This window comes from Tribolium madens, unplaced genomic scaffold (assembly GCF_015345945.1).
Source record: "Tribolium madens isolate multiple individuals breed KSU strain unplaced genomic scaffold, Tmad_KSU_1.1 Scaffold_1;HRSCAF=32;Tcas5.2_LG8, whole genome shotgun sequence".
Taxonomy (NCBI): Eukaryota; Metazoa; Arthropoda; class Insecta; order Coleoptera; family Tenebrionidae; genus Tribolium; species Tribolium madens.
Window position 1 is genome coordinate 4,447,301 of NW_025400984.1, and position 24,954 is coordinate 4,472,254.

At 39.4% G+C, this 24,954-nt stretch overlaps 3 protein-coding genes across 4 annotated transcripts in view; 1 reads left to right on the forward strand and 2 right to left on the reverse strand.

Moving 5' to 3' along the window:
• Nucleotides 1-59: 59 nt before the first annotated feature.
• On the reverse strand, nt 60-3,234 carry LOC123016221 (ribonuclease Z, mitochondrial). Of its 2 annotated transcripts, XM_044416484.1 has the most exons (10): nt 3,096-3,234; nt 2,713-2,876; nt 2,480-2,666; nt 2,222-2,432; nt 1,901-2,170; nt 1,711-1,855; nt 1,119-1,664; nt 758-1,070; nt 289-702; nt 60-239 (listed from the first exon to the last, which is right to left on the reverse strand). In XM_044416484.1, the coding sequence occupies exons 2-10, from the start codon at nt 2,871-2,873 to the stop codon at nt 93-95; spliced, it is 2,394 nt and encodes a 797-aa protein (XP_044272419.1). In that variant the 5' UTR covers nt 2,874-2,876; nt 3,096-3,234; the 3' UTR covers nt 60-92. The 2 variants fall into 2 exon arrangements, with proteins under 2 accessions (XP_044272419.1, XP_044272418.1); XM_044416483.1 differs by lacking the exon at nt 3,096-3,234 and having other exon boundaries at nt 2,713-3,069.
• Nucleotides 3,079-5,577, forward strand: LOC123016222 (nucleolar complex protein 2 homolog). Its single transcript, XM_044416485.1, has 3 exons — nt 3,079-4,047; nt 4,095-4,976; nt 5,026-5,577. Exons 1-3 carry the CDS (start codon nt 3,289-3,291, stop codon nt 5,518-5,520), a joined length of 2,136 nt encoding a protein of 711 aa, XP_044272420.1. The 5' UTR covers nt 3,079-3,288; the 3' UTR covers nt 5,521-5,577.
• Nucleotides 5,578-8,053: 2,476 nt separating this feature from the next.
• LOC123004283 (mucin-16) overlaps nt 8,054-24,954 on the reverse strand; it is a 37,389-nt gene continuing 20,488 nt past the window's right edge. Inside the window, 13 exon segments of the mRNA XM_044397466.1 lie at nt 8,054-8,419; nt 8,470-8,547; nt 8,600-8,711; nt 8,766-8,819; nt 8,869-9,116; nt 9,165-9,640; nt 9,689-10,330; nt 10,380-15,681; nt 15,729-15,920; nt 15,966-16,183; nt 16,298-17,131; nt 17,134-24,189; nt 24,638-24,688. Of these exon segments, the coding sequence (XP_044253401.1) occupies nt 8,387-8,419; nt 8,470-8,547; nt 8,600-8,711; nt 8,766-8,819; nt 8,869-9,116; nt 9,165-9,640; nt 9,689-10,330; nt 10,380-15,681; nt 15,729-15,920; nt 15,966-16,183; nt 16,298-17,131; nt 17,134-24,189; nt 24,638-24,688 (15,296 nt within the window). The 3' untranslated portion in view covers nt 8,054-8,386.

Genomic DNA, 24,954 nt, shown 5'->3' on the forward strand with positions numbered 1-24,954 from the left:
GTCTTTTAAATTTGACATTTCAAAAATTGCAATTCAGGGAAATAAAAATTAAAAAAATGTTCAATTTCAAATAATCGTTTATTTAATTTTCGTTACAAATTTTGCTGTGCCTCTTTCTCCCGTTCAATTTTCATTTGACGCTTCGCAGCTTTTTGCTCCATTTCCTCGTAGGACTCCACAAACATTAGTTTTAGGGCCGGATACAATAGTGGTATTAGCGGTAATTCGTCCAACTTTACCTAAAAAACGTAATAAATAACTCAGATTATGTTTACATTCTTGTCTTACTCGCATATTATCAAAAGCAATACCGACGTTATCTGAAAAATTCTCGTTAAATCTGGGCAATTTCGCATATCTTTGGCTAAAATGTGTCAAGAGTGTGTATTTAGCATCCATTCTGCGGCCGATTTCGATCGCTTGAGACGTAGTTGAATGCATTTTAATGACAGCCTCGGCGGCTAATTCATCCTCCATTGTGGCTTCGTGGATCAGCAAATCGCTGTTTTTCCCCAACTCGACGAGATTGTCTGATGGCATTGTGTCACCAGAGTAGGTTATTTTGTAACCATTTTTGTGAACAAAACTGACACCAAAGGCATTAGGGCAATGTTTGACAAAACAGGTGCTTATATCACGCATTTGGAGACTCTCAAGAAGTTTACTTTCCAAATTCTCGTCCAATTCGTGATTATTAAAAAACTAAAATCAACATAATAACAATTCATCAGCGAAAAAAAAACAACACTTTATTTACCAGTTCGCCATTAGGCACCAAAATAAATTCCTCCCGTATATTTTCAAAACACCTATCATAGAAACTAAGCCACCACATGATTTGTTTAGGTGCAAACAAAAACAAGGGCTGCGACTCCTTACCCAACTTTTGCATTGCCCTTTTGCGCCCTTGCAACACCCCCACCAGCCCCAAATGATGATCGGCGTGCAAATGCGAAATATAAATTGCCCCTATTTTAGCCAACTCGGCACTCGCCTTGTCTTTACCATAAAACCTAACAATTTGCCCCAAAGTGCCTTCCCCACAATCTACCACAATATTTGTATTTTCACTACAATCAATTTTTTACTTTTTAAACCGTTGAGTTGGCACCACTTACTCAATTTCAAGCAACATCCCACTTGTATTTCGCGTTTTGTTCGGAATCGATGAACCAGTACCCAGAAACAGCAATCGGGGGAAGTCCCGGATTGTTAAATGGCGTCGCTTTTGCGCCATCTTTTGGGTGACTTCGTGCAACACTGATGGGAAATTTTCAATAGTCATTGTTTCTTCAATGAATTGCGAAGGCACCAGTTTTAGTTCCCCTAACCTGTCGCAGGCTTTTTTGGGCCGTAGATGGTAATTGAAAAGTGTGTTTGTGTAAATGTGGTCGGAAGGTGATGAAGGTTGCGACTTTACCGACAGAGTTTCGATTGGGATGGAGGGGCTGTCGGGTTTCATTTTTTTGGGTTGTGGAGGCTCTGTGAGTTGCTCGTCGATTATTTCAGTGCCTTTGTCGCCCAAAAGTGGGAAAATGTCATTTGATAAAAGATTGAGTTTGTATTGAATCCTATGAACTGCTGAACTACCCATGCAAGTGTTGGTTTCGTTCAAAATTAAGTGATGGGTGCTTGGGGAAAACTTATCGATCCATTCCTTGTATCTGAAACAATTTTTTAAATTTGTGAACCAATTTCGGGAATAAATACTTGGGGTGGTTTAGTATTTTTTGTGGAGTGAAATGAACGACTGTATGAGCTAGATCGTCGTCTTTCGTGGCCGTTGATTGGTGTTTTTTGAATTCTCCACTCTCAATAAGGGAATCTAAATACTCCTCCGAGGGGCATTCGACAACTAAAAAAATTTTACAGCCAATGAAATCATTTTTTTTTTTAATACCTATAAAAACAGGTCCAGGATCGTCAGGTTCACAAACATCTGAAGCTTTAACAACATTTCCATTGGCGAGAATTACATCTTGGCCTGATTTCAGTCGCCCCAAAAGCGGCCCCGGGGGTACACCAAAACTGACGCACTTGTCCAAACACAGTGCCCCCGGGCGAGGCTGTAGCTGGCAAATATAAGCCATACTGAGATTTGTTGGTTTATTTTTATGTTGAAGCAATTTAGATTCGGAAATTTTTGGGGGGCTTTTTCGCCTACCACTATCTAAAATATATTAAATCAAAAAAACAAAACAAAAACGTGGATAATTTTTACGTTCATGAGCGTAATAATCGATATTGTCTTCCTGAACTTGACCAAAATTTGAATTTTCGGAAATTGGGGAGGAATTTCCGCTACGTCTCAGAGGCACATATTTAACTTTCAAGACGTTGTCTTCAAAACTTGTATTTTCGTCACATTGGGCCATTTTAATTTCCAAGTCTTTGATTATAATGAAACGGCGAGTGGCAATAAAAATTTCTTCCTTGAAAAATAAATAAAAATCGGAGACACACTTGAGGAGAAAATTACTAATCCTTGAGGACCATGCAGGGTAATTTCCGGCACTCCCACATCTTGTATCGTCAAAGCGGCCCCCGGCAGCCCCCCAATATTCGTCCACGTGGGCCGTGTGATAAAAATATGTTCCAATTTCGCCAATTTCATCTTATGTTCATGAGCCAAACGTTGTGTCCCTTCGCCACAGTTGAATAAATACCTAGAAAAAATATTAAGACTCAATTTTTCATGAAAAAATTAAATACCGTGACTGATCTGAGAAAACATAGAGTGACCTAGGAGCCCCTTCGGCTCCAGTTCCCAAAACCTGCAACGTGACCTTTCCAGGACTGTATTTACTGTATTTTTCTTTGATTTTCCGACGCTGTTTTTGGGCTTCTGGAATGTGTTTCTTCTCCTTGGGCATGGTCTTCAAAACATTGAGTAGGTTAGAATTTAAGACTTTAGAGTAATGACAGGCTTGAAAAAAAGGCACACGACTAGACATTAGATTTTGATGAAAACTGATGAAATCAATGAAAAAAATGGTGAAATATTGGAAAATTTGAAATTGAAAATGTGATTGTGACACTTGACATTTGGAACTCTAAGGCGTGAAGTTGGCGAAAAATAATTTCGTGAAACTTACTTTTGTAGAATTTTTTACTTGTTTTGTGTCAGCACAACAAGGTTTTGCACTTTTTTAATGAGAAATCATTAATGGATGATATCTTTTAATTCATAATAGATAAAAAAATCGTTCATTATTTTTTTGTTGCTAACTTCACTTACTACTAACCTCAAAGTGACATAACCTTAAATTAGTTTTTCACGTGTTTGAAATGGCAAAAATAAAGAGAAAAATTATTTCCAAGCCCCCACAAAAAGCGAAGAACACCAAGTTGAAGAAAACTAAACAATCGGAAGATTACAGTTCAATGTCAGTGGATAAATTCCTAGATCAAGATTTTGAAGAAAGTGCTTCTGATGGAGAAACCAAAGCAAGTGTCTCTGATCAAGACTCAGAAATCGAGGACACTCAATCAGGAGACGAGATAGAGGAACATAAAGCCGCCTTGAATAAACTCAAAGACACAGATCCCGAATTTTATAAATTCTTGCAAGACAATGACAAAAAATTGCTTGAATTCAACCTTTCTGATGAAGAAGAGGGCGAAGATGACGATGCAGAAAACGCGCCCCACAAACCACCGGAAGAATTAGAAGTCGCTAGTGACGAAAGTGACTTTGAGGAGGAGACTCAAGTCAAGGAAAAGGGCACAGTGACTTTAAAAATGCTCAAAAGCTGGGAAAACATGATCCAGAGTGACAAATCCAACAAGACTATCACCACAGTCATGCGAGCCTTTCATGCAGCCCTCCTTCGAGTAAGTTCAGAGGAGGGCCAAGAACCTTCCACTTTCAGGGTCGAGGGCTCCGCTGTCTTCAACGGAGTGATCCAGTTGTGTGTTTTGCACCTAGGACCGGCCTTGCGCCGGTTTCTGGGGCTAGCAGACGGCTCAAAACAGCCCCCACACAAGTGTAAAAAATTCGTAAAAGTCAAGAGGGTCCTCAAGGATTATTTCATGGATCTTTCTAAGGTAAATAAGTTTGAAATAATGATTCGGTTATAACCGAGTGATTTCAGTTGTTAAGTGGCGTCAGTTCTGCCAACATCCAAACCGTCCTCCTGAAACACCTCCATTACTTGTCCCCGTTTGTAGTTTCCTATCCCAACATTACAAAATTGATTCTGAAGCGCCTGATCACGATTTGGGGCACAGCCGACGAGGGGGTACGTGTTTTAGCCTTTTTGTGCATTTTGCGCATTACCAATGGGCAAAAAGCCAAGTTTTTGGACACTGTTTTGAAATCGATGTATATGACGTATGTAAAAAATTCGAAATTTGTGAGTGTGGGGTCTTTGGCGGCTATAAATTTCATGCGACGGTCTCTAGTTGAAATGTTTGCGTTAGACGCGGGAGTCGCTTATCAACACGTTTTTTTGTACATCCGCCAATTGGCGATTTATTTACGAAACGCAATCACTGTTAATAAAAAAGAAAACATTCAAGCGGTCTACAATTGGCAATTTGTCAATTCTTTAAAATTGTGGGGGAATTTCTTGAGTGTGACTTATCACAAAATGCAGTTGCAACAACTGGTGTACCCCTTCGTGCAAGTGTGTTTGGGGGTACTTAAGTTGGTACCCACGACTCAATATTACCCATTGAGGTTCCATGTGGTGCAAATTTTGATGGATTTGTCGCGTGATACGTGCGTTTTTATCCCAGTCTTGCCTTTCATCCTTGAAGTTTTGACGTGTTACGATTTTAATAAGAAGCACCAAAAAGTTTCAATGAAACCGATCCAGTTCACGTTTTTGTTGAGAGTCTCAAAGTCTCAAATGATGGAAAATGGGTTCAAGGATGCGGTTATTGAGACGATTTATGAGTTGTTGCTCGAATATTTAACCACCAATTCGCACAGTATTAGTTTCCCTGATTTGAGCCTCTTGTGTGTTGTTCAGGTAAAAATTCAATTTTGTGTGAATTCTGGGGTCATTATTTTTTTTGTAGATAAAACAATTTGTGAAAAAATGCAACAATGCGAACTACAACCGCAAAATGAAACAACTCATAGAGAAAATCGAGCAAAATTCGAAATTTATCGAGAATGAGAGAAGCAAAACCACGTTGAATTTAACAAATTTCAAGCAGATTGAAGGTTGGGAGTCGCAGATCAAGTCACGGGGGACGCCTCTTAGCACGTTTTATGACAGTTGGATTAAGCTCCATAAAATGAAGAAGAACAAACAGTTGACTAATAATGAAGAATTAGGAGAGTATAATTTGCCTACGATTAAGAAAAAGCCGGCGAAGGTTCGAGATGAAGGCCCGCTTGAGTTGTTCCCGAGTGATAGTGAAGATGAGAATGAGGGGCAAGAGAAGAAACGGAAAAGGGGGAAGAGAGGCGGGAAGAATGTTAGTAAGAAGGTTAAGGATGAGAGTGGGCCTGTAGAGGATGATGGAGGGGAGGATATTGTTGAGGATTTGAAAATGAGCGATTGGTGATTCGTTTGAAAAAATATTTTTTATTGTATTATTTTAATAAAATGATTTTGAAATTAATTTTGGTGTTTTCATTTCTTCCAATTGCACTAAGAATTACTAAAAACGTCACGGAAATTGAGTAATTTTACAGTTATTAATTATCCGAACGATTTATTTTTTTTTTCTTAAGGTCTTTGGTACATGTAGGAAGGACATTGTTAGTTTCCATATAAATACTATAATTTTATTATAAAAAATAAGTTAAAAAATATATATAAAAAATAAGAATTTCAATTAGCTACATAACAATATACCTAGAAATATCTAAAATATTTAAAAACAAAAAAATTCCTTATAATAGCCGAGAAATACCTTTTCGAAAAATGCATTGAAATTCCCTATCTTGGCAAACGATAAGTTAAGCCTTAAACAATTTGCTTAAAAAAATTCTTGAAAACTCGACCTAATATTAAATAGGAAAATTACATTTTAATTTTATTTTTCCTTTAAAAATTAAAAATTTTTTTGTTTTGGAGCGCTCACTAAAAAAAGCTAGTTTACTTTGAAAATAAAGAATATTTTTATTGCATTGTTTTAATAAAATGATTTTGAAGTTAATATCAGTGTTTTGATTTCTTCCAATTTTACTAAGAACATTACTAGAAACGTTTCAAAATCGTTACGAAAATTGAAAAATTGTTTTTTTAAAACACTTCGAAAAATTCTTGAAAACGAACAAATATCACTTTTATTTTTTCTTAATTTTTTTTCAACAGGTGATTAGGGGGCTTTTAACTCACTGAAAAAAAGCTACGAAATTTTGAAAATTTGAAAAAAATCCTCAAAACTGTTAACACAACTCAGTTTTATATAATTTGTCACTTTTGTAGATATTATTTAACTGTGAATGAATTACTTTTTTTTGACTTAAGGTAGTTTTATTCTCACCTGAGGATGACCACTTTGTGGTCGAAACGCATTGTGCTATTAAAATAAAAGTTTGGTGTGACGGGCTAATCGTGTTTTTGTTCATCGTTTCCATACCAAGAAGATCCAAGAAGAAGAATTAAGGTAATAGAAAGAAAACTTTGAATTTCAGCTTATTTTTATGCAAAAATTAATGCTTTTCCGACGATATTATTTGAGGCGGATAAGTTAGTTTTGAGACGTTTTTCATTAAAAGATCAGTCAAAACATTCTTAAACTCATTTTCTTAAAAACACATAAATAAGAAAGATAATTTAAAAATCGATTAGATGCAAAAACAAAAAAAAAAGAAAGTTTCGTTTAAACTTTTTAAGTTATTTAACTTTTAACAAACTTCTACATTTTATTATCTTTAAAAATGCAATAAATTAAAAAAACTTTTATATCTTTAATATGCAGTAGTGGAAAAATTTTCTTTTTAGCTGTTTTAGTTTTGGTACTTATAATATTTTTTTTTTTAAAGTAAGTATGTTTTCGTTAAAAAAAACAACTTATTTAAAAAACTAAGCAATTTCGACCAATAAAAATTTAGCACTCTCATAGGAAGCTACATGTAAAAATGCTTAGAAATATAGGGAGTTTTATTAAAAAAAACACAAGTTTGTATTATTTTTGGTCTTTACCAACTCTGTGGGACAACTATACAGGGTGAATAAAAAGTATGGAGCCATACGTTTTTTGCTTAAACTATTAATTTTTTGAAAAAACTAATTGATGTATCATAAAGTACTATAAAAATGGGACGTTTTATCAAGAATATTTTTTTTTTCGAAATGTTTTTTTGTTATTGAGTTCTGCAAAATTTTTATTTTTTTAAAATGTTATTTCACAATAAAAAAAAATTTCATAAAGGCTATGATCTAAGGATTACAGCTATCTGCTCTATATTTAATTTTTATCAAAAATTTTTTTTTACATACTTACGTTATCTTTTTGACAAAAAAATCGCATATTTCAAAAACAAAAGAAAATTTTATTCTCAAAACACGACACTTTTTATAGCACTTTAATTTTTATTAATTATTATTTTCTGGAAGCAAAAGATTTAAAAAAATCCGCTTTGGTCCATACTTTATTCATCCTGTATAACGCCCAATATTACAAAAAATAGTTTTCATCTCATTCTGGTTAAAAAAAATATTATTTTTAGACTGTTTTACGTAAAAATAAATTAGTTTTGGGGAGCTTTTAACTCCTTGAAAAAAATGTTTTTTTACCTCTTATTTACGAAAATTGTTAATTTAATATAGGGCTTTCTTGGTCTTAAGAAGTCAAAAAAACAACTTACCTATTTCCACTTTATCCCTGAAATACTTATCATTGTTTAAGTGTTGGTCGAAGACTATTAATTACTGGTTGTTTTTATATTAAATGAATAATTTTTTTTAAGACTAAGAAAGTTTTGAGAATTTTAATGGTTTAGATCGACAAAAAAACATACTTTCTAAGATTCAAATATTTTTCTTTTAAACTGAATCGCATTAAATTACGTAGACTAATCTCGTGATCGTTATTGGGAATATCTAAATATAAGTGTGAATCAGTTGTGACGTAAAATGATGCTCAGTAAATTAAATAAAATTTATTAAAAAAATACAATAATTATAAAACTTATTAGTAATAAGTACGTTTACATTGTACACTGTTATAATATTTGTAACAAATAAATTTACACAAAAGTCTTTTTTGGCACTCTGCTTATTGCCCGACCAGAATATATATTAATATAAATAGTAACCTAACATACATATGTACATTCACTCACACACGTCCTAAACCAAAAATTTCGCTTGTTTTTTATATACACAAAGAAATATGGCCGATTTTAAATCTCACATAAATAATAACACAGTCACACGAACATAAGGCACATAAGAGCTTGACGAAATTCGAGAGTCGGCTAAAGTGACTCGAAACCCGAGATATCACTTCCCTAGAAAAAAAAAATTAGTATGCAACACTTTAACTTCTCAGTGATTTTACCCTATCAGGCTTGTACAAGTGAGTGTGGGGAAGCAAAAATGTCGAACCCAAATCTCGCTCAGCCATTGTGTTTGCCTCCTAAAATAAAAACTTATAAATAAATCAAATATTAAAAAAAATGAGAACTGACATCATTTTGGTGCTGCGATGACGATTTCGATTTCGTATCATAGTCGCCTCTGAACGACTTCATAGGGGGCGGGATTGTGGTCTCATCGTATGACCGTGCCTCCGACACGGTACTAAAAATTTGTGAAAAATAATAATAAAATTAATCAAAATAAAAAACAACTCACTTGATTCGTGGAGTTATATCCAACCAATTCGTCATCGGGTCAATCTCGTCACCCCTGAAATCACAAACTGTGGTACCACAAAAAATACCTATGCAACTCTCACCTTAAAGTATTAAACTGCGACCTTGTGCCAGTACTTGATAACAAATCGGCACTGATTTTCTGAATCAAAGTCGCATTTTCGCTCCGATCGGCTTCGGTACCACAAGTCGTACCCAAAGTACCCATATTGTTGCCCAAAACCGTGGCCGAAACCTCAAAACCGGCCGAAACCAAAGCCCCCGATGTTTTCCTAGAGTTGGGTTTGTTATCATACGAGTCACTTTGTACGCTATATTTGCGTTTGTCGGGCTAAAACCGGAAATTAAAAAGTACCCAAAAATGGTACTTTTGACTCACTTTATTAGGCGAAGGGCCGGCATCTAAATACGACAAAAGTTTAGCTTCGTTACTCGTGGATGGTACTGAGGGCTTCCTGGCGTCAAAAGTCGTATAATTGCTTAGGGGGGACGTGGGAGGGGCTGGGTGGTACTTGGCTCGAGGAATCATAACTGTCAAAGATCGGTCTTTTTGGTCGGGGAATAGTTCACCATGTTCGACATCAGTTGAGGGTTTTTTGAGGGCACCTTTGAGTTTCTTCTTTTTGGCAACGTAAGGGGGAAGATTGGTTTCAGAACGACTGTCTTCAGAGCTTGTGTCTTGGATCATGGCGCGCCGGTCGATGGTACCCCTGTTTGCCACCCTCTGTGGCAGGAAACTCATCCCAGTTGCCATTCTGGCTTTCCGGGGCTTTTTCCGACAACAAGTCATCACGATGCAAATGATGAGCAAGACCACGAGGATGGAGCCGAGGGTCACCAAAGCGATCAAAAGTACTACAGATAAAAAAATTAGTAACTTTTTACCACTAGTGGTGGTAGTACCTTTCAAGTTAATGTGGCAACTCTCCCCGGTGTACCAATGGAAGCACTCGCAGAAGACCTGATCGTCCCCTCGCGAGTAGCAAGTTCCATGGTAGTTACACCTTTCGCATCCAATTAGTTCCGCCGAACAGATCCGACCCGGATATAGGATGTTTTCGGACAAGTCGGTAAAACCTTCTTTACAACTACACGTGTAGGTACCTTTCAAATTGAAGCATTGCGCGTTTTCGGAACAATCGTGGAACCTCGGATTGGTACATTCGTTAAAATCGAGTGCTTTCAAATCGTCAAGACTTTCCCTCGATGCGAAAATTTCGGTACCACCTAGACTATAATTATTGTTTCTCAAGTATTTCTTAAACACATTCTCGAGTCGCTTCTCATCGGTGTTGTCAGAAAGCTGCAAATAAAACCCAGTTGACACTCCTTGTTGATTTTTATTGGGTTTGTATGAATGGATGTGGACCCCGTGGTAGATATCCCTCAAATCTGACTGCATGACCATACGATCGAGGGCTTCATGGGTCACTGCTGTGAGTTTCGTAAAACCGGTCGAGTTCGGATAATTCAAATCTTGAGTGAATTTCAAGTTGTCGCGGCCGTGGCGTTCCAAATCCACCTTGAGATTGTAGGTGTATGTGGCTAGAATTTTCTTTTTAATACGGTACTGGACAAGTGGTACGATACTTACGAATACAGGGCCGGTCTGGGAACATTCGAGCGAATCCGGGCCTGCACACGCATCTCATTATGCCTTCAACTTTCTGGCAAAGTTCATTTCGGGAAGCTTTACATTCAGGTTCGCATTTGTCGCTTGGTGGTACCCGTGGTACCTCCAAACTTGGAGGACTAGCTATGAAAATTCCTCCTAGTAAAACATTGTTAGCTTCGTTGCTGTTAATCATTTCGTCTCTGTCTTGAGTTTCGTAGCTGTTGTTTGGTACTTTTATTACGCTTCCTTTGTTTTTGTCAGTCATGACAACAAAAATGGATTCATTTTCATTGCTAGAGTCTTCTTGGAGGAGAGGAGGATCGGTTTCATTGATTATAAAATCGTCCAAGTCCTCACTACTGTCATTTTCGACTGTTATTGTCGGTATAACCATCGTACTAGTGCTAGTACTAGGACTTGGTCGTAATTTGATTGATGGATAAGTACTACCGTAGACATCAGACGGATATAAGGAGCTACCAGTACTAACAGTTGTAGTAACAGTTTCTATAATACTCGTCGGTTTAACTAAAGTATGGAATTCGGTTACAGTGTCTACAAGAGTACTTTTTTCGGTCTTAGTAACCAAAATAGTAGACGTCGATGGAGGACCTCCTAACGTTTTAACTATCGTAGTTTTAGTTATAGTAACTGTTGAGGTTTTTGTATGTGTTATATAACGTGTGGGAATTACCGTTTTACTAGATTTGGTTGCTAGTACCGGTTTCTTACTACTGGTAGTACTACTTGTAGTATCGTCAATGACGCGAACTTCGTTACCGGCGTGATGGACTCCGGTCGGAATAATATCTTCTCTAGTAGTACTTTGAATTTGTGTTGTGGTACTAGAACTAGTACTAGTAGTACTGATTTTCGTCGGTGTGGACTTTAATTCGGACGTTTTCGTACTCTCAGTCTCACTAAAATCGTTCTGGGACGACGTGAGTGACGGATTTCCAATTATCACTTCCAGTGTTGGCGTACTAGACGTTGTGAAAGTTGGGGACGCTACTATGGTACTAAAAGTACTAGATTCGTCTAATACTGGTCTAGTGGTAGTTTTATTGCGTCCATAAGTTTCATGGAATGGTTTCAAAGGTCTTCTTGTGGTAACTTTAACTGTAGGTCGTCGCGTAAACGGCTTTCTTGTACCTTCAGTACGTCTAGTACTTACAGTTGTGGTTCTGGTAGTACTGTCAGTTACCATAATTGGTTTGTGGGTTGACACAAGTGGTGGTGGACTCATCCCGACAACTTCCTCTGACACACTTACTGGGGGTGGTGGTATTATGTCTTCTGCAGGTTTAGGTACATAAGGTACTACAGTACTAGCATGTACTTCCAAATCTGGACTATGTTCCAAACTTGGGACTCGATGAATATTCCCACTGGGTGAATTAACTTCAATTTTGGGTGGTTGCATATTCATATCGGGTACTGGTGGGGGCGGTTTCATTATTTCCATTTCACTCTCATCAATTATTGGTACTTCTCCAGTGTTGAGTTCTGGTGCAATAATTTTCTTTGTTGTAGTGGAAACGGTTGTGACCTTTTCTCGTTTGAGCAAATCAGTGATTGATAATGGTTTCGGAGTTTTGAACGGTTTTTCAGTTTGAGTTCTGATTGGTTTGATAATTTCGGAGGTTAAAGTTGGACGATCGATGGGCAGTGAAGTGACTTTAGGTCGATCGGGGATGAATGGTTTGGGAGTGGTTGTTTGGGCGAAAACAGGAATTGGTTGTCTGGTTTTCAAACCAAAACCGCTGTAATGACTCGTATTGTGATATTGGGGTCGTTTGGTGAAAATTTCCGGTTTGCGGGTGGTTTTTGGCCGGGAAGTGGTACTTGTAGGTCTTCTTCTTGGTGTGGTTTGACGGCGATGGTTTTCGGTGGTTGGTTTGATATCCAGATGGATCGGTCGCGGTGTGATACTTCCGATGTATGTTATGAAACCGGAATGAGGTCTGGTTGGGATATAGTCGTAATTGTCTTGCTCGTAATGGTTGATTTGGTTGGTTTGTTGGTTTTCGGGCCGCACAAATGGGATTTCACCAAATGGTCGCGGGAAATTTATCACCGGTTTGGGTTCGTTGTAACTGAATGGTGGTGGTTTACCAACCGTTTCATTTCTGACCGGTTTTGGTGTCGTGGTTGTTTTAACTTTAAGGATTTCGAATGGTATTTGACCTGGCCTGAGTGGCCTACTATTCGACTCTTGTATCACCTCACCTTCCTCATTTGTCAAGTCTTCATCATTGTCGTAATCATTTTCAGGTGTTAATGGTATAGGAAGTGGTTTTTGAGGTCGAGTGCGGAATGGTTTGCTCTGATGGTGGTTTGCACCAACTGGTGGTGGAGTCATAAATTCAGAAATTTCTAAACTAGGCTTAGAAGGTCGTCCGAAATGACCTTTTGGTGGTGTTTGTGGTTTGGTAAATGGTTTACCAACCATTGGTGGTTTGAATTTCGTATGACCTTCAGGAGGTTTTACTGATACTTCACTCGGAGGTTTCAAATCGATTGTTTCGTCATTTGGTTGTGGTTTTTTGACTTCAGAATGAAACGAAAATGGTTGTAAGGGTTTTGAAACTTCATTTTCAACAACTCTGGGTGGTTTTTGCTGAATTGCCACATTTTCTGCAAACTTATTATCATTGTTTACCAAAACGTCAAATGATACTGGTTGTGGCTGTCTACCATCGTTCATAAATCGATTATTTTTCTGACCATCAAAGAACGCTGGTTCTGGTTGTCCTACACTTCCAATACCTGCCACTTCAAGTCCTTCAAATCGGTTGTGGTCACTTTTAACCACTTCGTAGGTAATTGGTGGTGGTCTAAATTGCGTATCCCCATGGTTGATAATATGGGCATTAAATTCGTTGTCTTGGTGGATCATTCCGAAGGAAATTGGTGGTACATTAATATTAATTTCCTGGTTTTGGGGGTAGGTAACCAGATTTGGTCTAGATGGGCTTATATTAATCTGGATTTGGTCTTTATCAATGGGTTGTGGAGCGACTTTGATAACACCAACCACTTCTTTTTGGTTGCTAGTACTACCATGGTACACCGATGCGATTTGAGGGACACCATTGTTAAACTCAATTCCCGAGAATTCGGGTTGGGGGTATGGGGATGGGTCATCGAAGTACTGACCGTTTCGATGGGGTTCTGTTGACCCACCATAGATCAAAGCAGTGGTTCTGTTATGAGGGATATTGACAAAAGCCACTTGACTTGGTTGGATGTTGACCAGAAGGGGTTGTCCTGTTGATCTTTCGACGATTTCAGGGAGAACAATCGATGGTTCAAGGTTGTAATTTTTGATCGGATTATTATGACCTTCGGCATAAATCGGAAAGGTTTCTTTAGCTGCTTGCTTTTCTATTTCCTCTTGAATATTTGGAATTTTGATTTCATGAGTCACCTCGTTGACTCCATAAGTGACTCCATAGTTATTTTGACTGTGGGCGTAGACCTGATCCGGCGGTCGACTCAAAGGTATATGTTTGTGTTTCTCCCTAATGGGAGGTGGAGGTCCAACATAATCATCCTTACTTGGGGCATGTATTACCGGTTTGTTCTCAGGGACCGGTATTGGTTTATACTCGTTTCTTTTGGGCCACTTATTCTGGGTCACTGGAGGTGGTTTCATCCCATAACCATCATCCTTGACTTGGTTTAGGGGGATTGTGGGTACTCGAGGCCCAATCCGTCCCGGTTTACCAACTATCACATCCGAATTTGCCGTAATTACGTCACCTGGTGATATGGGAATCCCTCCATTGAGCAAAGGACTTTCATGGGTCGGTTTAAAGTCTTTATGACCATTCCATTCCGTATCTTGCAAATGAAAAGTGGCGATATTCTGGCTTTCAGCAACTTCAAACTCGTCACTTAAGCCACCCACTGGAATATAAATCGGTGACCGGTTTTGCAAATTTTCCTCAGTTTCAGGTTTAGGTTTAGATTTTGGTGTTGTGTTTACGACAATAGAATCGTTACGTCGATTTGACTTTAAGTTAGTTTGGATCAAGCCGGCCATGGCATTTAGTACCGGAGTCAAGGCTTGCAAACTATTGATATTGATTGAACCCAAACCTAGCAAATCTGAAACCTGATTAGGCGTTTTGACCACCTTAGTGGCAGGTTTAGGGTCTACGGCTTTAGTCGGGTGGGTCGTAGTAGGTGTCTTAGCCTTGGTTTTAGTAGTACGTCGCAATTTGCTAGTGGAAGTTACTGTTTTTGTCTTTTTCAAAACTTTGGAACTTGTCAAAGACGGTGTTTCGGTTTTTACCGGTGGTTCATCATCAAGAAAAATTATAGTAGAGCCGACTATCACACTAGGGGTTGATGATTCGATTTCGACTTTTGTGGTACTATCTTTTTCCGGCATTTTGGTTTTTTGAATTGGTAGTACTTTAGTCGGGGATATTTGATCGGCGATTACCGTAATTTCGAGTTTTTGTCCATCACTCAACGTTGCTGATTTCGTAAAAGTGTCACTACCATCACGAATTTGACTCTTAATTGCTGATAAATACTTTTTGTCAAAACGGTTCGGGTCGATAGTTTCCGTCACTACATTTTCGACAACTTTTGAGTGCGAACTAATCACTGTAGGGCTCGCTGTATTTCCTTCTTGAAGCAAAGTCGTAAAATAGGTAAAAGTCGTGTGGTAGGTTTTCGTAGCCACAATATGAAAGTTTTCACCAGAGTAATCAATTTTGTGCTTCTTTTTATCATCTTTGGTGCTACTAGTGGTACGTTTTGGGTGCAAAAACAATTTTTCGGTTACCACATCACTGGAAGTTGATACATTTGTCTTGATAATTTTTTTACCGTTTTCCGTTTGCGTGTTGTAATAAGTGTAAGTGACAAAGTAGGTTTTGACAACATCAGTGGTCGTATAATTGACAGAAACAGGATTTGGGTCTTCGACATCAAGAGCTATGTATGATGTCATGACTGAGGTGGCTTTGGGTGGTACCGATTCAGTTATTACAACTTGGGTAACCACTTCATTGGTACTCACAATTTGCGATTTCTCACCCTCGTATAGTGTTTTGGTCAGAGCTACGGTACTGTAGTACGTATTGGTGTCTTTAAGAGCCGAGACTTTCTCCGATGGTTGCAACAACGATAAGTAGTCATCAGGAGCTGTAACTGTGTTTGTTACTGTATGTTTAGAAGTTACCACTAGTGGTTGTTCGCCGTCTATTATTGTGTTTAGATAAGTATAAGTTGTGTGAAAGACTCCGACTGAGAGATTAGGGTACTGGAAAAATACAGTTAGGCACCAAGTTGGTACTCGCCGATTTTTACCTGTGTTAAAGTGATCCCTACAGCCGGTGTCGGTAAAATTTTCCCCGTGTTTCTTTCCTCTGTTGCGATATTTGAAACGACTTGTTTATGACTAGAAACCGTAGTGGTACCACTTTCGAGGTACGTGGTCAAGTAGGTAAAAGTCGTGAGACAAGTTTTGGTCACGAATTGGTTCGGATATAAGCTATTGATCTGAAATTTTTAATTGATTTATGGTACTTTTTTGGTGCCACTTACATTAGAGGCATCTTGTGGCAACATCATCATCATATGGTCGCTCAAAGTGCTCGGTTTCAAGGTTATCGGTTTGTAGATCGTGCTGGGTAAGACCCTCTTAACATCTGGTTCCCCCGGTAGAGTACTTTTATCGCCTGCTACAATTACTTCGACGCCATTAGACATGACTCGAGTTGCAAGGTTATAACGGGCCTCTTCAAAAGCCCTTCCTTGAACCTCTGAATAATTATTAGGGTTAGTGTCAAAGCTACGTCAAGGCTCTCACTTTTCTTTACAATTTTTACATGTATTTACACGGAAAGAGGGATATATCGTACAAAAGTTAGACTCACCTCCGGTTTTTAGTTGAGGGGATGCCGGAAATGGAGTCATTGGTATTGGGTTGAGAGTAGAAGTAGCGTCGAAGTCCAGTAAAGTTAAAGTTGTGAATTTCGTCAGAGGTTCCGTCAAAGTACTAGTCTTGGTCTGGGGTCGTACTTCTGTAGTAGAAGTTACAATATGTTCGTCACCATTTACTCGAGTCACGATAAATGTGTAAGTACGTAGTCGGCTCTGTACGATAGTCTTTGTCAAAAGCTCAACAGAAGATAGAACTGTAGTTTTGAGGAGGAGGACAGGAGCGTCAAGACTTTCGGACAATTCGGGGAAAAAGGGTTCATAGTCAGGAACATGTTGAGGAGATTTCTCTTCACTTTCTTCAATCTTGTTTTCCTCACTTGTTTCCTCAACTTCTTCTTCACTTTCGGTCGAAATACTATTTGGCAATTCTTCACTCGTTGTAGCTTCAAGTCCTTTTTCTTGACTCGGACTAACCACCAAATCATCAGTTTTGGTCAAAAGCCTCTTTCTAGTAACTATAACTCTTCGACGCTGTTTCGTAGCTTCTGGAATTCGTTCATCTGAAACCGGCCGTAATCTTCGTTTCTTCTTTTTGACAAGAAGTCGTCTTCTTGGTCTTCTTGTTGTCACTTCTTGATGTGGTAACACTCGAATCAATTTTTTAACAACTCGTCTTTTTGGTTTAGGAACTTCATCAACATCTCTTCTAAATCTAGTTTCATGGCCAATTTGTTTCGAAACGTAATGATAATTTTGGTTTTTCTTGTTGCCCCTAATTAGTGACGTTTCGACCTTTGGCATGAGAGGGGCTTTCTCATCAAGGTCTGTTACGCTAAAAAATTACCGGAAGATTTTTTAGCTTCTCCCGATGCTTTAACGTATTTTATTTTGTATTTCTTGGTTGATTTAGTTGGTTGAGTGTCGAAAATACCGGTAGGTTGAGTCTTGACGTGTCTGCTGACATCACCAATGATACTTTCAAGACTTTCAGTGGCTACGGTTTCAGTAGCTTCAAGATTAAACTCTTTGGTGGCTGGTGTTACATAAGTGTCGTAGTAATCCAAAGTACTTATAATCAAATCGTCGAGACCTTTGGACGGCTTCACTGGTTTACTAACATCTCGTTTACGCCTTTCATTCTCACCAACTGTTACAGTTGACAACACTGTGCTAAATTCACCCGGAATTCTACCGGAAACGTACAAAGTAATCACACTTGTTTCTTTTGGAGGTTCAGTAGGAGCAGGAGTCGGTTTTTTACTTTTCTTCCTTGAATTCTTTCTCTTTGTGGCTTGAGTAACTTCCTCAGTAATCGCTTGTTCGACTTCTTGTGACTTTTCCTCCGATTCTAAATTGTCCTTCTCTTTATACAAAGCTTGGGCTTGTGGTGTGTTCAAGTTCAAAACTCCTGCCGGTTGTTGCGCTTGTTGTAACGGCGAAGTCTGAGCCAACTGTTGTTGTAGTAACGGTAACAATAAAGTATTCAATTGTGGGGCAGCAGCCGGGAAACCTAAAGTCGGCGTTACTACTATAGTATCAGTCAATAATTCAGTTGCGGTAACTACAGTAACACTACTATCAACAATAGTAGTCAAAATTTCTTTACCCCGGAAAGTTAAAGGTAAAACTGTGGACGTTACACTTGTTACTGTTGTAACATAGGTTGTAGCTCGAGTTTTGAATTCGGTGGTCGGTGTTGCTGGTATTGCTGGGTTTTGTATGGGGTATAGGGGATTTTGGCCTAGTAATAGTTGCGATAGAAGGATGTTGGCAAGTGGGGCTTGGGCTGCAAGTGCTGGTTGAATTGTGTTGACGACTTGTTCGACTCCGTAAGCCGTACTAGGGATCACATGAGAGAAGGAAGTCTTTCGGCCTCTGATATAAGTCGGGGTGAAAATAACACTAGTAGTAGGGGTTTCATTTAAGACGAATTGTGTGATAAGAGTGGCTCCATTATCACCAATTGACGTTGCTTCACTCAGTAGTACTGTAACATCCTTCCCGAAGGCATTCACCGAAGTTGAATATTGCTTAGGTACGAGGACTTCGGTACTATGTTTGGCTGTAATCACATTTTTGTATTCAGTGATTTTACCATTGACTACCGGAATGGTAACTTCGGTTGGTATTTGATGGGTTACCGTGATGGTACCATCAAATTGTGGTAGGACTACATTTTCATCAAAGTGTTCTTGGGACGTCCTTTGTCGACTTGTAGTACGCCTCCTTGAATTATTTCTTGTTGACTTTCTGGACGATTCTGTAGGTTGTGTTGTTCTCAGTCGGGGTGATTTTGGACGCGAAGACACTGTAGTTCTTCGAGTACCCGAAGGGCGTCTAAAATTTGACCTTGACGTGTCCTTTTCTCTTAAAGTAAACTGAGATCTTGTCTGACTTGAAGCTTTAGTTGGCGAGATTCTCTTTCGGGTTGTTTGCGGAGCTTGAGTCGTACCTTGAGTGGGCTTATTTCGGTTTCTAGGGGTAAACCTAGGTTTGGTTCTAGGTTTAGGGGGTTCAGTTTCCGGTTCCTCGACCGGTGCTGCTGTAGTTCTAGGACTTGGTCTCCTAAATCTTGAATAATTGACTTCTCTTCTTGTTCTTCGTCTAAAACCTAGGAAAGGTTTGATGTTGACACTAGATCGTCCACGACGTGTTTCAGGTGTTGGGGCAGGTTCGGTTTGTGTATTAGTTTGTGAGCTTTCATAGTCGGTATCTTCATCTTCGTTTTCACCTTCCTCGTCCAATTCTTCTTCTTCTTCGTCTTCACTGGGAGGTGGCGGTGTTGTGGTGGTGGTAAAGAGGTTTCGTCGAGGGAAAAGTGCGTTATTTCGGGGTCTATTAGCCAAACCACTTGGACGGTTGAAGGTTCTAGGTTTGGCAGTGGTGGTTGTCGGACCTTTGGTTGTCTTTGCTTTAGGTTTAGGTCGTGGGGTTGAAGGTCTAGCTAATGGCGGCCTTCTGAATTTGAGTAAGGGATTTTGACTTCGTCTTGAGCTACCTTCAGTGGTAGTTGACAACGGCAAAGTCGTCTCATTGGCGTCTTCAACAGCACCGGTACTATCAGTAACAACAGTTGTCAAATCATTTTCATCGTCGACACTAGAAGGAGTAGCAGTTGCTGATGCTTTACTCAATGACGACGCCAACGTTGGCCTTATTCTAAACCTTGAATTACCACCATACAGCGAACTAGCTCTTTGAGAACTACCCCCAAGTGACGACCTAAACCCTCCTCTTCTAGAACTAGCTCCAAATCCGGTCGCTGTTGGTTGAATTCGGCTTGAACTTCGTCTAAATGAAGAACTTGAAAGTCCGGAACTTGACGATTTTGGGCGTGAAAAGCGCCTAGAACCTGAAGCTGTAGGTACTATAGCGTTAGCACTGGATGATCCTCGACGATTGCCAAATCTGGCGGGTTTGGAAGCCGGTACTGCTGTTACAGTAGGAGTGACATCACTTCTGGTTACTGTGGTTGCTCCTTGTCCTGCACCTTTGCGTTTAGGGGCAAAAGTTGGCCTTGGTCTTGAAGCAAAAGGTCGTATAACTGGTGTAAAGGTTCGTTTACGAGTCTGGAAAGTCAAGCGTGATTTGGTACGACTGGTACCATCGTCGTCACTGTCTTCGTCGTTTTCCTCAGTTGAAGTTTCCTCGTCGATTTTAGTTGAGTCGGTTAATGAACCCTCAATTACGACCGGTGAGGGTGAAATTGGTACTTTAGTAGAGGCTATAGCTTGATCTGGTGCTTGAGTCGGAGTTGGTACTATTTCGCTGACAGAACTCGGAGAAATACTTGGTTTACCAACTAGGAAACTTGAGGTACTTTCAATAATTTGTGCATATCGGCCGTCAATTACAGTACCAAGTACTTTGCTCTGGTATAGGGTTGTAGTCTCGTTCTGAATTATTGAACCTTCGATAAGTCGTACTAAACCTGTTCTGTGGCTTATCGGAACATCAGTTGCTAGAGCCGATTTGCGCTCTTCATTGACTTGCAACGAGCTTGTGCTTTCAATCACTTGGGCGTAAAGATTATCAATATAAGTACCCACAGCTTGAGTCGTATAATATAAAGTACTGATCCCTTCAGCATCGACAATTGTGCCTTTATTAATACTCACAACCCCAGTCGGTTTGAGGTTTGCCTCGACTGAACTTGGAGCTATCGTCGGTGTGATTACGGAAGAGGTACTTTCAAGTACCTTAGCGTATAAGCCGTCAATGTAAGTACCAAAAACGTCAGTTGACAGTATCGTAGTGGTACCAGAATTTTCAACAGTGTTAACAATTGTGGACAAGAGCCCAGTCGGCTTAACAGTACTATTGACAGTTTTGGATTTTCCATCGTCAAGGAGGTTTTGGCTGGCAGTACCGACAGCACGTCCTATTTGATTTGAGTCGACATCAGCCGTACTGTTAACAACACGTGACACGGTTTCAAGACGACTATTCAGAACAGTACTATCGCCAACATACGATGTTGTATAGTACGTATAAGTTGTAAAATATGTGGTAAGATCATCGTCACCAACTGTTGAAGGTTGAATAGTTTCAGTCTGACTCGGTTCTACTTCTCCTGTTGAAGTAATACTAATCGTAGGTAAAACACTCGACAGTGTTGGAGTCGGAGTTACAACATTGGAAACTGTTTCTTCTCGACTTGTCGTCTTGGTGGTACCATCTTTATACAAAGTGGTCCAATAAGTGAAAGTCGTGAAGTACGTAATAGGGAGACTCAAATCCTCGACACTAAGAGTGTGAGTTGGTGTTAAAGTTTCAGTAACTACATTAGTGACAGTCTCTAATCGACTCACAACGTCACTAGCGGTAGTACCGTGATACATTGTAGTGAAATAAGTAAAAGTGGTGTAACTTGTTTGAAGGAGTAAAGTGGGAGAGGGGATTATTTCCGAATCATTATTTGACTCTGACACAATTTGGTCATCGAGGGCGTTACGTTTGTCAACGTTGTCGATAATTCTGCGGTCACCTTCTGAGGTACTGCTTCTAACATCGGTCACCATTGTCGAAATTGTCTCATAGTCGTTCAAATTTAGAAGATTATTTTCAATGGGGGCATCTTCCGTGGTGGTACCTCTCTGCAAAGTCACATATTTTTGGTCCTTGTTGACACTAGTCGCCAAAATGTTGTTATCAAGCTTGTCTTTAGCCGAAACGTAAATGTCGTCATTTTTGTCATCGGGTAGTACCGTTTTTTGTCGGTTGATTGTACTATTGTAGATGTTGTGCGGCGTTACATTGAGACTTATCACTTTCTTCTTTACTTCACTCTCTTCATTATCGATATCAGGAGCTTCAACTTGATTTTTATCTTCGAAAAGTGACGGTACTTTGGTCGGTACCACATCTTCCAAAGCTACAGTAGCGGAAATACTTGGGGTGACATAATTCGTGTAAACTTCAGTCCTGCTCGAAATTTCCGTTTCACCATCAACGAAAATAGTGGTGAAATAGGTATAAGTGGTGTAGTATGTCTTGACACCGTTTTGTTGAATCTTGGCATCATTTAAAATCGGACTTGCATCCAATGTTGGAAGCAAGTCTTGTGCAATCTTGGTTGGTGCTATTTCAGCCAAGTCGTCGAAAGACACAGTTCTGGACTTATAGCCGGAAACAAGGCTATCTTCACGTTCGAAAAGCCCCGCAACGGCCGAATCCGACGCTTCACTTCCGGGTACCAAAGTCGAAGTTATCACATTTGTGGTTACCACAATTTTACTCGCGATTGACGAAGTCGTGTCTTGGAAGTACGTCGTCAAGTATGTATAAGTTGTGTATAAAGTTTTGAAAATTAATTCAATTTCTTCACCACTTTCTGTGGTCATTTCTGTTGTTTCGGGCTCGGATTCAGTCACGTGTCTCCTTTCTGTTGTTATTTCCTGCGGGGTTGTTTCCAGTGCTGGTGTTGTACCCGCATCCGTGGTTGTTTCAGCCTCAGTTGTTGGTACTTCCGGTGTTGTGGTTTTTTCTTGTTCGGTTGTTGTCACTACTGTGGGTTCGACTGATGCACTATTAGCCGGAGTAGCTTCAATTGAGGTACAAGCCTCAGTCTGGAACCCAATCTCAGTCGAAATCACTTCATTTGATTTGATTGAAGTTGAGGTACCATCATCGTCCTGAGGGATAAAGAATGTGGTCAAGTAGGTCAAAGTCTTGTAAACTGTAGTGGGTACTATTCTATTTCCTTCTGTACAAATAACATCAGTTTCGTCTTGCTTTTCCGGTATTTTCTCAGTGTCGATTTCATTCGATACAACTTCCGGTGTTGTTTCCTGGACCGGAAATGTACTAATCACGTGTTCAGTTGTTTCGGGTGGATTTGTTGTTGTTGTGGTTTCTTTCTGAGTCGTCGTTTCCGGTATTTGCTCAGTTGTGACTTTCTCTTGCTCTGTCGTTGTTTCGACAATTTTGGTTGTAGTTTCTTCAACTACAGCAGTATTTTCGATGGGTAAATCATCTTCGAAGAATATAGTAGTGGCACCACTGGATATTTCTGTCGCTGGTGCTTTCTTTACAGTACTACTTTCTTCTAGGAATATCGTCGAGGGTGTATTTAGAGGTTGAGTTGCTAACTTAGCTTGGGCTTGAAGTGCCGCAAAAATCTTCTTAATATCTTCATCGGAAGGGGTTGACAACATTGGAGTTTGACTCTCAGAGGGTTCAATCACATCAGGACTAAAAATAATAGTTGACTTGCCACTACTAGTACTCAAAACTCTAGCACTATCGTCGAAGTTTTGTTCATGGGCTAGCACTGCAGACTTGGCTTCCATATCTTCATGGGTGTCACTAGACTCACCTTTGGGTCGTCTTTGACGATCAGTTTTGTCAATTACCATAGTTGGTAAACTACTTTTCATATCGAGTTTGTGACCTTCCACGGTCTGAGTTTCCATTTCCGGTTCCTGTGACAAAAATGTTTTAACGGTGGTACCAATTGCTGGCGATTTGAGAGTCAGTGAGGGTCGTATAGTTGGCTCCACTGAAATTTTAGTGACTTCAGCTACATTTTTCGGAGTTGCGGTTGTATGAGGAGTGAAGACGATTACAGTATCGCCAACTGTAGTAGTAAAGTCAGCAAAACCGCTATATGTGATGGTTTGATAATCTTTGGATTCGGGTTTGACTAATCCGGCCTTAAATAGAAATTTGGCTTTACGATCAGCGGCTGTTGTGGCCTTAGTCCGCTCTGTGTTGGAGTCAAATTCGGGGAAATCTCCCAAATAGGAGAGACCACTGGGGGAGAATTCGTTTCGGACTGTGAAAGTGGGGAGGTTGTCCCAAGGTCGTACTTTGGCTGGCGTGAAACTAGCCTTTAGTTTTGGTTCTTCTTTGTGATTAATTAGATTCTCATTGGTCAAGTCTCTCATCTGAGGATTGATTTTGAAAATCTTGACATTGCTTTGGGCCGGAATTGCTTCTTTCTCAAATGGTACTCTTGGATTGTTGGAAGGTTCTTCTTCTAGGATCTCCTCATCGGAAATTTGTTGCTTGATTTCTTGGTAAGGAGTGGAAGTTGGGAAAACAAGAACAGGTTGGGCTTGACTCGGTGCGATGAAGTCGGTATTTCGGATAAAATTTTTGTTTTGGATGTTTGGTTCAAAAGTCCATTGTTTGTTAATTTCGGGGGTTTTTGAGGAAGAGTCACCGTCGTACAGTACTCGTGAACTCTTAGTGAGTAAGTGGGCGTATAGTCGTCCATTGTCAAGGGTAGTACCGAGTACTTGAGTCGCGTACTCAGTAGTTACACCTTCTTGTATAAAAGTACGAGCTGTGGAAGTAATTAGACCTAAATCCGGTTTAACGCTCAGGTAGCGGCCGAAAGAAGATCGTCCATGATTGTCCACCAGCAAGACTGTGGTGACATCTACAGCCGAGGAAGGAAGAAAGTCAGTTTGATATATTACAAAACAACTACTAGACTAAAGTCATGAGTACGAGGCTGCCAAAGAAGTATTTACATCGAAATCGAGTTAGTACTAAAATAATTTTGATTCCCGGTCGATTAGTTTGTACTAACAATACCATTAGTGAGTAATAAGGAATTTTTGCTTCTCCTTGACATTTCTTTCTCTGAGCACCAAGCAGTAAAATAGTCCCTGATTCAAGCTTTTATATAACAAGATATCAAAGAAAAATAAAATATTTGTTGAATCTTGTCATAAAGCTCGGTTTATAATTAATTTAATGTGTCATGGAGAAACTATCTCTGTCACAGTTTATTGCACAACAAAACTGAATGCAAATCAAGTTTGTACAATTTTTGTTAGTACCAGCAACCACTTTTCCACATCAGGATTTATAAATAGACGTACCATTGGAGTCTTGTCTTCTCTTTCTCGGTGTTGAATTTATATTGTCTAAACCTGAAAAGAAAAAAAAACTCTTTAACATTTATTTTACATTAAAAATCGGATTTGAAAAGTCGATACGCAAATCGCTTTGAAAAACCAGTTTTGTCGATGTCCCAAAAAGGATTTTGCCGTATTATTAGGAGACTGTTGAGGTCATAATAAAGTAATTTCGCGTTTGTTTTTGTTTAATAATTCCTGAGGTGGTTTTACACAATAAGATAATACGGATTGAAGGAATTTACTAAAGTTCATGGTTGAGAAGAATAATTTATTTGTAG

Excerpts from the sequence above, each read along its gene's own strand:
- LOC123016221 (XM_044416483.1), bottom strand. The coding sequence starts at position 2,954 with ATGTCTAGTCGTGTGCCTTTTTTTCAAGCCTGTCATTACTCTAAAGTC. Across the intron at positions 2,433-2,479 it reads TGCATGGTCCTCAAGGATTA|GAAGAAATTTTTATTGCCAC; the intron begins GTAATTTTCTCC and ends TTATTTTTCAAG. Across the intron at positions 703-757 it reads TGGTGCCTAATGGCGAACTG|TTTTTTAATAATCACGAATT; the intron begins GTAAATAAAGTG and ends TGTTGATTTTAG.
- LOC123016222 (XM_044416485.1), top strand. The coding sequence starts at position 3,289 with ATGGCAAAAATAAAGAGAAAAATTATTTCCAAGCCCCCACAAAAAGCG. Across the intron at positions 4,048-4,094 it reads ATTTCATGGATCTTTCTAAG|TTGTTAAGTGGCGTCAGTTC; the intron begins GTAAATAAGTTT and ends GAGTGATTTCAG. Across the intron at positions 4,977-5,025 it reads GCCTCTTGTGTGTTGTTCAG|ATAAAACAATTTGTGAAAAA; the intron begins GTAAAAATTCAA and ends TTTTTTTTGTAG.